The 15374-nt window shown below is 36.3% G+C and overlaps 2 protein-coding genes across 2 annotated transcripts; both read left to right on the forward strand.

Moving 5' to 3' along the window:
* Positions 1 to 7462: 7462 nt before the first annotated feature.
* On the forward strand, positions 7463 to 12172 carry LOC145209183 (uncharacterized). Its single transcript, XM_080079447.1, has 9 exons — positions 7463 to 7472; positions 7679 to 7895; positions 9162 to 9282; positions 9606 to 9734; positions 10071 to 10184; positions 10492 to 10609; positions 10855 to 10951; positions 11251 to 11524; positions 11637 to 12172. Exons 1-9 carry the CDS (start codon positions 7463 to 7465, stop codon positions 11901 to 11903), a joined length of 1347 nt encoding a protein of 448 aa, XP_079935573.1. The 3' UTR covers positions 11904 to 12172.
* Positions 12173 to 12924: 752 nt separating this feature from the next.
* On the forward strand, positions 12925 to 15198 carry LOC145227900 (calcyphosin-like protein). Its single transcript, XM_080092838.1, has 3 exons — positions 12925 to 13167; positions 13503 to 13765; positions 14863 to 15198. Exons 1-3 carry the CDS (start codon positions 13052 to 13054, stop codon positions 15108 to 15110), a joined length of 627 nt encoding a protein of 208 aa, XP_079948964.1. The 5' UTR covers positions 12925 to 13051; the 3' UTR covers positions 15111 to 15198.
* The last annotated feature ends 176 nt before the right edge of the window (positions 15199 to 15374 follow it).

Consider the following 15374-nt stretch of genomic DNA (forward strand, 5'->3'; position numbering starts at 1 on the left):
ATACTCATCACGATGGGAAATGATGGTTCAATCCACAAAAGCTATTACAAATTATTGTGCTGTTCAGATGTTGAAATTGTCTTTGCTTCTTGACAGAACTGTACTTCAAATATTGACAGGGAAAATCTGTGGAGCGTCATGTATATAAGTAATTTTTAGATTTAGTCAGTAAAATATTCTTCAAACCAAAGAAGTGACCGTGTATGTACGTTTCAAAAAGTCACAGAAAACTAAGTTTATCATGATTGATGAATCCAAAAGATATGCGCCAAGTTGAAATGTTATTGGAGCCGTGTAATGTGAGGTGAAGTAAGAACTGCCACGGTCTGGAAATCATGGTGTTTTTGTGAACTACCCGACCGTAAACAGCAAGTACGTGCGTAAAACAGAAAACGTCAAAATTTCCAAAAATACCAACGTATGGGTAATATTTGACGATAATCGTATCGCTTATACACGCTGTTGGCATTTGCGATCATATAAAATATATCATTTAGTTTAGTTTGACATACGTGAACAAGTGGAAGCAAATTTGCTAGCTCGCAAAAGGACACAGCACTATGAAACCTTGGAAGTTGAAGGAACGTTCTAATTGAATCGAATGAAGCGTATATTCGAGGCAGGGATTTGGCATGTTGATGGCTTTAGTTACTATCAGTGGACATTTTTGCTTTCATATCGTCGTTCTAAAAAAACTTTGCACAGCGACCAAATTAAGCATAGGCAAAACTTGAGAAACAAACAAGTTGTTTAAAATGAAACTCGCCGAAATCAAACCCCATTATATAGTTCCGTTAAAACACAAAACATTGCTCAAATAAATGTTACTGATTTTGACACTGAATAAGGCCGACCAAAATGTCAGCGTTAAAAAATCGTTCAACTGTTAAACCCCACCCATTCCTATGGCGTGTTTCACTGGATTTGGCGGCTGCTCTAACGTAACATTTTGACGTGAAGTTACCGTGACCAGGGAGTGGTATTGTGACATCACATTTGGGGCATGATTATAAGGAACGATTTCTTTGTGAACGTTCAGAGGTGGGATCTACTGAGTATGCGAGGGATTTGGTGTGCAAAGACTGGTGTGCGCGAATAACAAGGTAAAGTTGTGCCAGTCGTTTAATATCTGGTCTCAGAATGTTCATGTTTCGTTTTGCACCTTGAAGTTTACAAGCTCAAAAGCTTTAGATTAGATTTATGTATTTTTTTCCTCAGTGACACAGTGGCATATAAACGGTAAACTATTAACAGTTCTAAGTTTCTACTTGTTGTACAATTATAGAAATCGTAGTATAGTTGTACAAATCGAGTAAAAAAAACGTCGAGTTTCATGTAATAGGACCATATGCTACCAAAGTTGTAGGTTAGTTTTTCAAGTTTGGTTGTTCGAAATGTCAGTAGTGCGATTTGTACCAAGAATAGTGAAAAATGTCAATTTGAGTAGGCCACCTTGGTGCTAGTTAACACGATGTTTAATAGTAGTAACCAACAAGCCAACTAAATATAAGCTGCTGAGTAAAACCTTGCTGTGTTTACATTGTGATATTGTTTTTAGGTAATTATTTTACAAAGAGCGTTTACTGAATTAGGGACTGCATTAAATTACCGTTTCGCCATGAAACTACTTCAAAGCATTTTAAAAGGTATCGTTTTTTTGTATCTTTAGTGATTTTTGTGGTTTTTTAATTTTATTTAAAGCAGCACTAAATGAAAAAGTTTCTTGTTTTTCTGCTGTAAGTTTAAAATAACAAAAACTCCAAGAAACGATTCCTTATAATTTGTTTTAACTCAGACTTTCTATGGACGTTTATTATATCTTTCATTTGCGGTTTCATGTTAAAATTAAAAATATAATTTACACCGGTGACAAAAAAGGTTTCTGTGTTCTTCAGGTATCTTTCTGCTTATCAGCACAACCCATTATGTTGACGGCCAATGCGCAGTTACTGGGGTAATCGTTTCGAGTGGCCCATGCGATTACGAGATTAACGGAAAAATGGAATTTTATGCGGTTTGTTTTATTAGTCAATCTTATAGAGCTTTTTTTGTTTTGATTTTTTTCCCGAAAATTCTCCACAAACTTAGCATTCTCAACTGTGGTAAAAAATATATATTAATGTTTAATAGTAAAAAAATATTACAACGTAAACAGTAGGCATATACATAACCGTATTTTTAAACAAGCCCTTTTATGGGTTTAGTGACAAATGTGATTTGCAAGACTCACACTTTTTTGCACTATGTGTAAGCTGCAGATATTGCACTTACAAGATTAAAACCATGCAGCTGATAAGCTGCATTGGCCAATAGGCTAGTGTCTGTATCATTTAATGCAGGGGTGGGGAACCTACTTAGTACCGCGGGCTGCATGAATTGCACAACATTTTCAGGCGGGCCAATTTTTTTTAAATTCCGTTTAAAAATACCCTAGACCAGTGTTTCTCAACCTGGGGGTCGCGACCCCCAAAGGGGTCGCCGAGCACTTTTGAGGGGGTCGCGAAGACGCAACTCAACTCGGAATGATTTTATCAGTAGCATAAAAACTTTCCCTGTGACTTCTGTTTAGCATAGTAACTCACACGATTGTTTGACCTAACGGGCGCAACAATATTTGCGATTGTAGCCTATACTTCTATAATTGCAGTTTTTGGCTTTTCTTAACATAAAAAACACGAAATAGTGAAATGGTTAGTGAAAATGAGCCACAAACACAATTTTAAGGGTTTTCTTGAGTACAGCAAAATGCCGAACTATCGGAGCCACGTTAGATCGCAAATGTGTGATCAACACAATCAACACATTCTGGTAGTTAAACTTCTTGTGTGCGTGTATAAAGGGGTCGCGTTGTGTTAGAAAATCTCTGAAGGGGGTCGCATAGCAAAAAAGGTTGAGAACCACTGCCCTAGACACAAGTGGTTTTACATTTCATCGCTCCAGATTTGATTTTTTCTTTGCTGTCACAAGTTTGCAACAAACAAGGCAAACGGGTTTATCACTTATTTCGACTAAACATAAGAGTTTGTCAAACTTTCTTGAACACCCTAGCTCCATTATATCTGTCTTTTTTTTCCACGAATTTATTTTAAATAACAATATAAGGATCCACGCTAATAGCTCTAAAACCAATTTGAAAATAACGCCACATGGCAAATGATGCAAGTGGTTGAAAGTGTGGCATTTTTTACAAGTTTGGCGTCATAATGTGGAATGGGGAGATTACCAGTAATGTCGAAGTCATTTGTACATGAACATTTTATTTTTTATGCTATGTTGCATACTGTATTTTAACAAATTTTTGACGGGGGCCACATTAAAAAGGCAAGCGGGCCGCAGGTTCCCCACCCCTGATTTAATGGTTCCATACTTTTGTATTAAACTTTTATAGGCTACTGTTAAGTTAAAACATTGTCATATAAATGGCCAGTTATACTTTTTTAGCCAAGCAATTACACTCAAGTTTTGGATCCGATTCCACCAATTACAATCGACACATACATATACTTGCGGGTTGAAATGTTTAATGCAAGTTTTGCCGGTGTAAATTTGCTGGTGGAAACGTGTTGGGCGACAAAAACAATTGACCATACATTGTTGCTGTACAACTTTACCATTGTTGAATTTCCAGGGTAGGTTGTTGTTTATTTTAACTAGAGATGTACCGAATATTCAGTATGCCGAATTTATTCGCCCGAATCAGCCATTTTTACAAAGATTCGGTTTCGGCCGAATAATTTGTTGCGATTCGGCCGAAACCGAATCTTTTTTTGCGATTCGGCCGAAACCGAATCTTATAGGGACACAAATTTAAAGCGTAAAACGTGTCTCTCCGTCGTTATAAGGTACCGCACAATCTTTCAAGATACGCCATAATTAAAATCGCGTCAAGTATTGTGATTTTTAATGCATTATTGTTTTTCGCATACCATACATTAAATCAGTAATTTATTGGCAGGCTGGCACATGTGCCTGAGGCAATATTAAACCCACAGAACTAAATTTATGACAAAACACAAGTATTCTGAACTGTTTGCCTCGGAGAAAAACTTTATGTTTTCAAGCCCGACCCATAGCGTACGACTTCTCGTGACGTCATAAATGATTCGTTTGATTCAGCCAAATTTATTCGGCAAAACTTCCAAATATTCGGTTTCGGCTGAACCGAAAATTAGCCGATTCGGTACATCTCTAATTTTAACTATGTTTTACACTTTACAATAATCGCTTTAAAATGCTAAAGCCTTTTTTAGCAATAACTTTTGTGGATCCACAACGATCGATCGTTTCAATGACTATAGGTCGTAAAAAGCTGTAGAATTACGCATCTTTGTAGGCTCTGGTTAAATTTAAACAAGGCACGTTAAACCGTTGGGCCATTTTTGTCTTGCACGTGCATTATGTCCTGAATTTTTGATGCTTTATTAAGGTGTTCGTTCATACCATGGATGAATATCATAAACATCGATAATAACGGTTTGTCAAAAGTCGTCACAGTGAGCTTTCCCAATTTCTACCTTTACCCTGATGAACCGGAGTTCTACGTTCACTGCACCATTGGAACTTGTGACGGCTGTGTGGGAAACAGTCCTAACCAGGTACAACTAGGTTACTGAAACGCTGATTGTAACTTACTTTTAGTAAATATAATTACTGTTTTATTTGCTGCTAAGCATTTATTTTAAATACAGCGCTTCTTTTTGCTGTGATATAAAAAAAACCTAAAACTGTTGAAAAACTAGTGACTTATATCCACCATATCCATTTATCCATTTTTTAGGATTATTATGCTACCATAGAGCATAAAACAGTACTTAAAAGAAAATCCAAGCAGTAACGCAAGTTTTATTGCAATAGCCTATACTTCAATCTAACGCAGTGTACACCTGAGCCTCGAACTTACACAAGAACTGCCAAGATATTAACTCTGGGACCAATAAGACGTGAGACAACAACTACCACGACAACATCGCCAACGTCGACTGCCCTTATCAGCCAACAAAGTGAGTTGTCCCTGACGTATAGCTCTGTAAAAAAAATCCCAAGAAATATCAAGGTCGCTAGATTACTTAAAACGCTATAGATTATTAGTGGACCTAGAGTTACACTTGGATTTTCAATTGCCAGAGAAACCGATTACAACAAAAATTATGAATAAGCAATCTGAAAGAAAAAAATCCTCCTTGTGGGTGGATCGACCACCGACAACAAGCTTGTAACAAATGTAATTACTTTTAATGTAAAAAAAAACTTTTTTTTGCAGTATTGCTAATCATCATTATAATACTTGCTGTGTTGGTGTTTCTACTTATCGTCTTGATTATCGCATGTCTGTTGTATCCGAAGTGTGAAAAGGCTTATATGAAGGTAAAGCTTAAATCTACCAAGAGTTTTCGTTTTCTTGTTTCACATTTTCAGCAAAATATGTTTAAAACATTCGGTGACATTTTTAACTATAATAAATACTAAATAGGCATATATCCTGTTGTATTATTCGATGATGAAATATAAAAACTAAAAATTATCATTTAATAATTGTAAATTTACCAGAATTTTTATGTCTTTAGAAAGCGGCAGAAAAAGGTTACAACACTCCCGTTCTGACGTCAACTATCAATCATTTTTATGAGGAATCTCCAACACCAAGCAGGTAAGGGTTAGTATTTCTAGCAGTACACTTACTTTAGATACGTTGTGATGTATTTTGCTCTGATATTGGATATCCTCACCTGTACTATTACGCCAGTTATAGCCAAACAACATATATTGTCTAGTGATGGTGACCCCAGCCCGACACCTAGTGACGGAACGCAACCTCATCAGTACACAAGCAAGGACGGTTCTATTTACAGTTCTGTTACTAAATCAAAACAAGAATCTACGATAGTTTAACAGAAATCCTGTTTAAACTTCATACAAGCACTTATTACATTCTGTTTCAGTGCCGCGAAACTTTTGTCACTGGCAATAAATAAAGCATTTTGTAAAAAAAGTTTTGTTGAGAGACACAAATGGTAAACTTATCAATGACTTTAGTGACATACGTCGATTGTATAATTTTGCAAAAATAGTTGTAAGTCAATGTATGTGTGATAATTTTACGATGCATCGCCAAATACTGTAAACCGTGCTATCGCTTCTCTTTCAATTGCTTTTTGTTCTATTTTTGCAAGTTTACTTACCAATTTATTACACACTCGCTCCAAATGCAGTATTAGGCACAGTATTTTTAAGACTTTCTTGGCACATGCTTAATTTTTTTGTGACATTCTGCGAATGTGTTTCGTAATTAAACAGTTATCAAGCACTTGTAGCCTTGTAGGCCTACTACTTTGTCGCATATTTTCTGGAAAAAAATTGCTATCAGAATATCTCCATACTCCACATGAAATGACTAACTGTACTGCTTATTTGATTGTTTACGTACATACGGTTGTCCGAATCTAATTTCTCGCACTGCACGAAGTTTTTTATGCTTAATTCGCGTGTAATACATGGTGCAGTATTTGAAAAAAATATTCATTTATTTTAGCTTTACACAGATGGCACCCCCTTACTGGTGGACGTTATGAACTGAACCTTTCTTGTAGATACTGGTTAACAATTTATAACACAACACTCCAAATCAACTTTTACAATATGTAAGCGGAACAAAACACATATTAATAAACATGACTGTTTCACACATACAACAATTAGGTAATTTATGGTGTTTAAAGTGGCAATGTTGAAAGTTTTGGCATTGATTGGTTTGCACTTAATTCAGCCGATATTTTAAAAAAGTTCGGGTTCAGGCCGAAACTTCGGTGCATTGCCAGTAACGAGATAAGCCACCTTTTTCAGTCACTGTTTTTAACAACGATACTGGATTTGTATCGGCTTGTTTTATTTCAACGACCAAAGGAGATTTATAGCAATAAATTTTAGTGAAAGCTTAGCTGACTGTTCGAACATTAAACGTAACCGACGTTTGGTAAACTTTTTGTTGGTGCGAATATCTGCAGCAAACATTACAACCTCATCGACAGTAATTGTTTTTGTGTCGTCAATGAATTACCAACTTTGCGTCATAGTGTTTGCGATTCAAAGATCAATTTTATTTGAACCACTGCATGTTAAACTATCTGCCTGCCAACGTTGTATGAATTATATACTTTTTGCTATACATGGTATAAATTGTAATGCAAGATCTGTATTTGTCATAATTTATGTGTGCTCAAGAGATGTGCATTTAGAGCAGTGCTTTACACCCCTGTTTTGCAACCCAGAAGCAGAAATAACCATTTCAATTGGTTGGATCGTCGATTACTGCGGTTCACAAAACTTGATTATACCGTACTTCATTATGATTGTTTAAAGTTTGCATACTTATTTTTTGTAGTTCATTGTATGTAATTGATTGTTTCAAAACAATGAGGCTAACACTTCTAATATTGTTTGCCTGTTGCTGTAATGTCCAATCACAATGGCATGTGGTTAGGAAAAACCTCCACAGCAATGAAGGTATGATTAGCTTTGTATGTAATTTATTTTTTATTTTTTAACGACAAATCTAAAGTTTTGGTCAGTTAATGGCCATTAAAACAACATTAGGTAACAAGAGTAGCAATCAGTTGCGCAAACTTTTAGTAAATTGGAAATTGATGTGCATATTCAATAATTTTTGTATAAAATTCAACAGCTCCAATCTCAGAGGTATGTGCCCTCCAAATGTTTAACAATGACACCAACGCTCAACGGTCATGCATGACTGCATACGCCCTTCAATACAACTGGTATCCATCACCAATAGCAGGGTTGTTTAGCTATCAAACCTGGAATGGATTTGATGGGTTTTGGCAAGATGGAACTGTGCTGGAAACTCTAGTGAACTTTATGCAATATGCCAACAATACAATGTAGGTTCAAATGTAAAAACTGAATTGTTATGGTAACTAACACATGTTAACGAAGTAACCAACAAGAACAAGATTGGCCCTTCAGCATAAGCTACCCGTTTTTTACTATGTTTCCCTACAAACTTACCATACCGTACAAATAGGTAGAGCTGCTAACGTAAGAACTGACAGTAGTAAAAGTTTGCTAAATACCGATAGATCAGGGGTGTCAAACTCGCGGCCCGCGGGCCGCATGCGGCCCACGAACACTCAACAACAGTTGCAGTATTTTGTCAGATTTTTATCTACCTACAATGAATTTTTCTTACTTTTCAAAGTTAAATCTATTATTTAAACAGACATTTACAGAAATTTAATTTATAAATAATAATTCATATGCAGTGCGGGATTAACCATTAGGCAAAATAGGCACGTGACTACAGGCCAGTCAACAATCCAGGCCACTTTTCTTTGTGACAATGATTTGGCAACACTGATAATTCTAATTTTTTAGTTGGCAACCCTGATTTTCGGGCCACTTATAAAAGGTGCCTACAGGCCAGCAGACCCTTAATCCGGCACTGTTCATATGTTATGAATAGAAACGATAGTAATCAAACCGTTCCTCAAACCATGTGGCCGCAGAAACGAGTTTGTGGACCTATTGTGTGCAAACAATGCGAAAAACATGCGCCAAAAGCGTCACAATATAGATTATGACGTAATAAACAATTAAGACTCATCTTCATACTGTGCAGCTCAATCTCTGCATCAAGTTGGAAATTAATCTGGGATTTGGGGGCGTCAATAGTTGGTATATATGTGATATAAACCTATTTCTTCTGTAATTTTAAAACAAAAACCAGCAGGTAATTGGCGCCTGTTGGTGAAATAAGGATCTGCAATGCGGCCGTCATAGCGAAAAGGTTGTTTAAGTGTATATAACTTGATTAAAAATCACATGCGGCCCTCGGCATAAGTTTTAACTGCAATGTGGCCCTCGAACCCAACGAGTTTGACAGCCCTGCGATAGATGACGTAAAGAGCATAGTTATTTAATAATAGTGAGACTGGGATAGGGTTATAGGGACGAAATTTAGGATATTATTATTATAAAACCTCAAACCAACCGTGATAGCCCTAACCGTCAACATCTTTTATCCCAAAAATATTTGCGTCTGTTACCTACCGGAATTGGCAAACCTGGCTATACTCTGAGTTCTGACGTTGGTAGCTCCACCGTACAAATAAGCCATGAATATAATTTTAGGTTTTCACCATTTGCAGGTACAAATCTGTGGTGTCCGGGTCCTTGAGAGATGTTTACACTTTACTGGAAGCCTATTATCCGCAACCGTCATATGATGACATGGCGTGGTATGGACTAAGTTACCTCCGCATTCACGAGGTATATAATTTAAGTCACTTAGCGCTGCCTATTGCCACTCTTAGATGCAGCTTGTTTTACAAATATTTAAATTACTTTTCGGCGCTCAAATTTATTTTCACGTTGCTGAAAGCCATAAACTGTGTTGTACATAGATCTGCTGATGTGTTGCAAATGCTAACAAGTTTTTGTTGTTGTTAATAATATGCAAAAATATCTTTAAAGAAAACTATGCAAAGTTAAGGTTTGGAAAATAACGTTATGAGTTTTCGTCCCTTTTTTAAGAACTATGTGAAAGTTAGTTTTATCATTAAAGAGAGATTTACAAATCTTGCATACATAAGGTATTTGGATCTGGTAATGACGACCCATCGACTGGTTTTTTGTACGAAGCTCGGCAGATTTACGATTGGATATGGACGAACGGTTGGGACGCAACAAACGCTTGTGGTGGTGGGATTTGGTTTGACCAGGTAAATTATGCTGAGCGAAATTGAAAGATTCTATTTCCGATTACCAAAAACTCTTCATTTCCATGTGGGTCTGCTGTTTAAAAACGATTTCTAATTGTGTGTGTTTTTGGACAAAACACCTAAAAGTCAGTTAGCTATAACTTACTAGTATATTTTTACAAGACGCTGTTTAGTGGGTGTCTCTTTTACGTTGCAGCGTTCGTTCGGTTTAAACATGCCACTAAACATAGAAGTAAATATTCGGTAAAGTAATCCTATATCAAGTTGCATAAACGATTTAGCTGTACGACATCTATTTCAAAAGGATTTAATACAATGTTTTCATTTTTATGTTAGACCTTACAGGGCAAAGAAACTGTGGAAAATGCTCAGGTCTTACTTCTTGGAGCGAAATTGCTTAGATTAAGCGGGGACCAAAGTTTAATTCCTAAAATTAATCAAAGCCTACAGGTACTATAAACGTTTTAACTGAGTGGCTAAATGCCTGTATACATCTTGATTGAAACTAAGGTTGGTTGTATGCTTAAAGCGATATTGTTAAAAATGCATTTTGGGACCAGAAAACCCTGATAAAAAAATTAGCTCAAAAAGGGGAACAAATCTCACTTTTGGGTGATAAAAAATATGTGAAGTGACGTTTTGGACAAAGAACTGTAAAACCGTTAACATTTTTTGAATGACGTCATACACATCAGGAAATTTTAAAACTGTAGTCACACAAGATTGACGCCATTGTAAATATCATTATGTTTTTCAGTTTATATTGTCCAATCAAATTGTAAATACTACCAACTATTGGGTAGCTGATGGAATAAAGACGAACTGTTCGAGCAATGATTTCTATGGACCAACCTACAACATGGGACTAATGATGAGTATGATTTAGTTTCTACTGAAACACATAAAAATCTTGCATAAAAATCTGTAAGCAAACACAACGTCAGTATTGAGTAATATAGGCGTTTGATCGACGTTGTAGTGTCATATGTTTCGACTGATATATATCTTTCTTGTCAGTAATCTACACAAATTGATATTTTATAAATGACCAGTAAACTAAAGGTTGATAGACAACATTGTTGGCTGCTTTATGTAGAATACATGTTAATCGGTTGTTTAGGTGCTTTTGTAGAAGCAGGGATGGCACTTGACAAGTCAACGGAACTAGTTCCTCTTGCTCACAAGATTGCACTAACAGCAATTCATAATTCAACCAAGTAAGTTTTTGTGAAAATTTCTTTTGACAATTTTTATTGCAGGTCAGACTTGTTTGGATTAGAAGTATATGCTCTTCCGTTTGTTAGATTGATTTTCCCGAGTTTTAAATGTAAACATAACAAAAACAGTTCCAAATAGCGTGATAAAGAGCGCGTGCTTGTATAAAAGTCTGTCTGATGTGTTTGTATGGTGGGCATGAGAAAAAATATAAATAATTGTTCCATATTTTTTATAACTTTTTTGTTTTTTACTCTGCATTGGGTTGCTGTTGGTCTTCATTGCACACATTTGCCTTAAGGAACGGAGTACTCATCGAATACTGCGCCCCCAACTGCGACGATGACGCAAAAATGTTTAAAGGAATTTTTATGCGTCATCTTCGCTACCTTCTCGACTACGCAGAGTCGAGCAAAGATTCCAATCAGTGGCAGGAAAACATAGAAATCTATCGCAAATTTCTACAACACAACAGCGACACCGCGTGGCAGATGAATCGGTGTGAACCAAGCGAAAACAAATGTATGGTCTTGTACAAAGATGGGAAATCGCTACATAACACTACCGTGGGCCCGGTAAGCTTGTCAAACATAAAAGGAAACACAAATATAATAATTAAAAACTTATTCGTAAGTCTTTTGTAATCACGCATTACACTTGATAAAAACAGACTATTATTTATCAAAGCTTTTTGGAGTTCACTACACTGGACCATACAACTGTTCAGCTCCAATGCAACAAGCATCGGTTCTGGATCTATTTGTGTCTTCAATCAGCAGTGGGGTGAAGTGTGATGGACCCCAATGCAGTTATGACCCACCTATACCACAACCGAGCCCCTTAACGTGCCAAGATAACCCATGTCCGCCAGATCAACCTTGTTGCACTTACGAAGAAGGCTACTATACTTGCTGTGAATCGACACAAACTTGCAAAAACGGTGAATGCATATGAAAAAACTCCTGTTTCACTTAATCCGTAAATTGCAAATTATGTATATGTTGCTTAAGTAACCTTTCAAGCGTTCACTTATCACAGTGTATTTGAATGTGTTGTTGTATTTTTTGTTATTCAATATATTGTTTGATTCGGTTATTATTTCATAAACTTGGTAAACAGAATCAATATCACACAGGGTAAGTTCTTTTTCTTAGAACCTGAACCTTGTTTCATATAGTTACACGGTAACACATTTTTCAATGATAGTAGGTAGTACAACTCTAGCAGGTAAAATCTTATATTTGTTACTTTTACTTGTTTAACAAGATTTAGCTGTAGCTTGTCGTATAATTTTGTAATAGTTTTGTTAAAAACGGTTTCTACTTTATTTATGCACCGCTTCGCAATTTCCCTCGTAACGTAATCGTTTTACAATAACCAAACGTAATTGCTTTAAGCCGTTGAACTAATACGCTGTTTTAAGTGCAGGAGTATAATCGCTTTTTAGTGCATTCATATTGTACACTACGCAAATCCAACACGACCACTAGTTGATATATATTTATAACTATGTCAATTGGGCCTAGTTGTTTTTGTTTAAACCGGCTTACATTGGAATTAAATCAGATCGTCTTACGTTACGCAGTATCAGGTGACAGGATCAAATGTTGACGTACCCACAACTACGTGCCCGAGGCCGAAACATAAAAGACCGTTTTCGAAAGCAGTGTTGTGATACAGAACATGTAGTGTAGGTTTAGACAAAATGTAAGGGCATTGCATGGAATGTATGAAATGGTGCAATTGGCAGAAATTAACTGGTAGTCACAACAAACACAATGTTGTGTACTATATTGAAGTTCGAATTAACCTGTTTTAGTTGTCAATTTGCTATGTCACATTCGAGCTTTTACTGAAAAAGACCTAGCATCGCAATTAGCCGGTGTAGCCTTCTTGGCAGAACAAACCTCATGTATTTTTCATATGTTTTCGTACCGAGCTTACGTTTTTAAAAGCAATCTACGACAAATGAATACGTATATGGGTTACATTTTTTTTAGCAATTGCGTTAACTTAGCAATTATTTGCACACAAGTTTGCTGCTGTGTATAGCTGTTTAAAAAGTTGTGATTAAAGTATTCGGTTGGAGCTAGGCGGTCATCATGGCAGGAACAGCAAGACATGACCGAGAAATGGCTGACAAAGCAAAAAGTCTAATCCGTACCACCAAGGATCCTATAGAGCGATTACGATTGCAATGTCTGTCGCGAGGATCAAGGTATAAATTCAACTAAATTAGTGTTTGTAAATGTAATAATTATCTGGTTTGTGGTATACAGAAAGCAATAGTTTCGGTTAATTTACATTGCATTTAAATACGATATAACTTAATTAAGCTACTATTAACTGCACAAATTTTGTTTAAAATCTGCAACTGATTATAATTAATAACGTCGAGCGAGTACAAACTAAAACCAACTTGTCACGCATTGCCACTAAATATATACCTGTGTAGGATTTTACAGCATTATATCATAATTTAACTTAGCCGCCAGCTACATTAAATACACAGTTTGCATACTTGTGTAAATCAGAGTTTCATTTTTCTTGCAGTGGTATTAAAGGACTTGGCCGGTGTTTTCGAGTAATGGACGATAACCGAAGTCGTTCCCTCGACTACAATGAGTTTAAAAAAGGAATACATGATTTCGGTTTGGATCTGGAGCCAGAGGAGATACGAGACATGTTTCACCGCTTTGATCGGGATAAGAGCGGTACAATCGACTTTGACGAGTTTCTGGTAAAGCTTCGGCCACCGCTTTCGCAAACTAGACGGAGTTTAATTAACAAGGCATTCAGAAAACTCGACAGAACAGGTGTCTGTTTGAAGTTTGTTTGTAAATTGTTTTGTCGTTACTGTGTTTTTAAAACCCTTTGTAACTACGAAAAATTATATCGCAAGTAGCCTATTGGAATATCCGGCTTAAACCAGCCTTATAAACATGGTTGCCATACCGTCCTTATTTCTAAGATTTGTCCTTATTTTGAACGGCTATGTCTTAAAAAAGTTCATTGTCCTTATTTCTAAGAAATGTCCTTATTTTTGATTGTAGTCCTTATTTTGTCTTATTTTCAACAATTACTATAGTCAAATCCCTGCGAAGTGAACCTAGAACCGGCCTGTTGTGAGATCCACTTAGTATTTTCTACGAACAATCGAGTTGCTGGAGCAAATTGTTTATGGCCAAAATATTGCAAATATGATGTCATGGCTCGTATAAATGCAAAGATTTGTTCAAAAACATTTGTTTCGTTTCGCATAAAAAGTTAATTTTTCGGTTGTCCTTATTTTTGGTGTCAAGTCGATGGTAACCCTGCTTATAAAGGTTATCGTAGTCTCATTACAACTTAATTTGCTTTATTACATACAATTCAAAACTCAACATAACTGATAAAAATCAATTTAATGACTGATTTGTTCCAAACGACTTTTATAAGTAGGCGAACGCAAGAAATATTTTAAGAAACTCAAATTGTTTGTATGAAGACAAAACCTATGCTGCAAGATGTCATCACTCTTGCGATAGGCAGATCTAAAAGCACCACTGCAATAAATGAAATACTGTATTCTAAAGCAGTGGTTCTCAGCCGCCGGCCTGGGGACCGGTACCGGTCTGCGTCAACTTTCCTGCCGGTCCGCCAAATATATTTATATCTCAATTTAAATATTTTATATCTTAACGAGCCGCGTTTAACATGCATGACATGAAACAGACACCAGCAAACTACTCATTAAGTTGAATGTTATAGGCTATACTTCTTTAGAATCGCATATTTTTGTCGTAATTGCATTTTGGGTAGATTTTGAAAAAACACCGGTCAGCAGAATTTGTTTAGAAAGTTTACCGGTCCGCAAACTTAAAAGGTTGAGAACCACTGTTCTAAAGTGCTGTTGTTACCGATGTTGTCGCAGGGGATGGAGTCATAACGGTTGATGATTTGAGAGGGGTCTATGATGTCAGCCACCATCCAAAATATATGAACGGCGATTGGACAGAAGACATGGTTTTCTTGAAATTCCTAGAAAATTTCGACACTCCTGGAGATCCAGATGGCGTTGTTACGCAGGAGGAATTCTACAACTATTATGTGGGAGTTAGTGCGTCGATTGATAATGACATCTACTTTGACGTCATGATGCGCAAAGCGTGGAAACTTTAACCAAACAAATGCGTTATTTTTTGTTTCTGTCTTTTCTGTTTGTGATGTTTCTTTTATGTAGGGAAATAAATTGATTTTTTTCGATAAATGTTATTCAAAATTGTTTCTTTCACTCAACAGCGGGGTATTGACAGACAGCGGGTAATTTCCCTATTTTGTCAGGAAAGGAGGTTCTGACAAATGTGGCATGCAGAAAGATCAAAGATCTGAAGCGAAATGTTGCAATAGAACATATTGATTTATTTGATTTTAACCTCTTTTGAT

Source organism: Phallusia mammillata, chromosome 1, assembly GCF_965637545.1.
Source record: "Phallusia mammillata chromosome 1, kaPhaMamm4.hap1.1, whole genome shotgun sequence".
NCBI lineage: Eukaryota > Metazoa > Chordata > Ascidiacea > Phlebobranchia > Ascidiidae > Phallusia > Phallusia mammillata.

Bases quoted from the DNA above. Each gene is read 5' to 3' on its own strand.
- LOC145209183 (XM_080079447.1), top strand. The intron at 7,896-9,161 runs GTAGGTTCAAAT...CACCATTTGCAG, and splicing joins CAATATGCCAACAATACAAT to GTACAAATCTGTGGTGTCCG. The intron at 9,735-10,070 runs GTAAATTATGCT...TTTTTATGTTAG, and splicing joins GTGGGATTTGGTTTGACCAG to ACCTTACAGGGCAAAGAAAC.
- LOC145227900 (XM_080092838.1), top strand. From the start codon at position 13,052: ATGGCAGGAACAGCAAGACATGACCGAGAAATGGCTGACAAAGCAAAA. The intron at 13,168-13,502 runs GTATAAATTCAA...TTTTTCTTGCAG, and splicing joins TGTCTGTCGCGAGGATCAAG to TGGTATTAAAGGACTTGGCC. The intron at 13,766-14,862 runs GTGTCTGTTTGA...ATGTTGTCGCAG, and splicing joins CAGAAAACTCGACAGAACAG to GGGATGGAGTCATAACGGTT.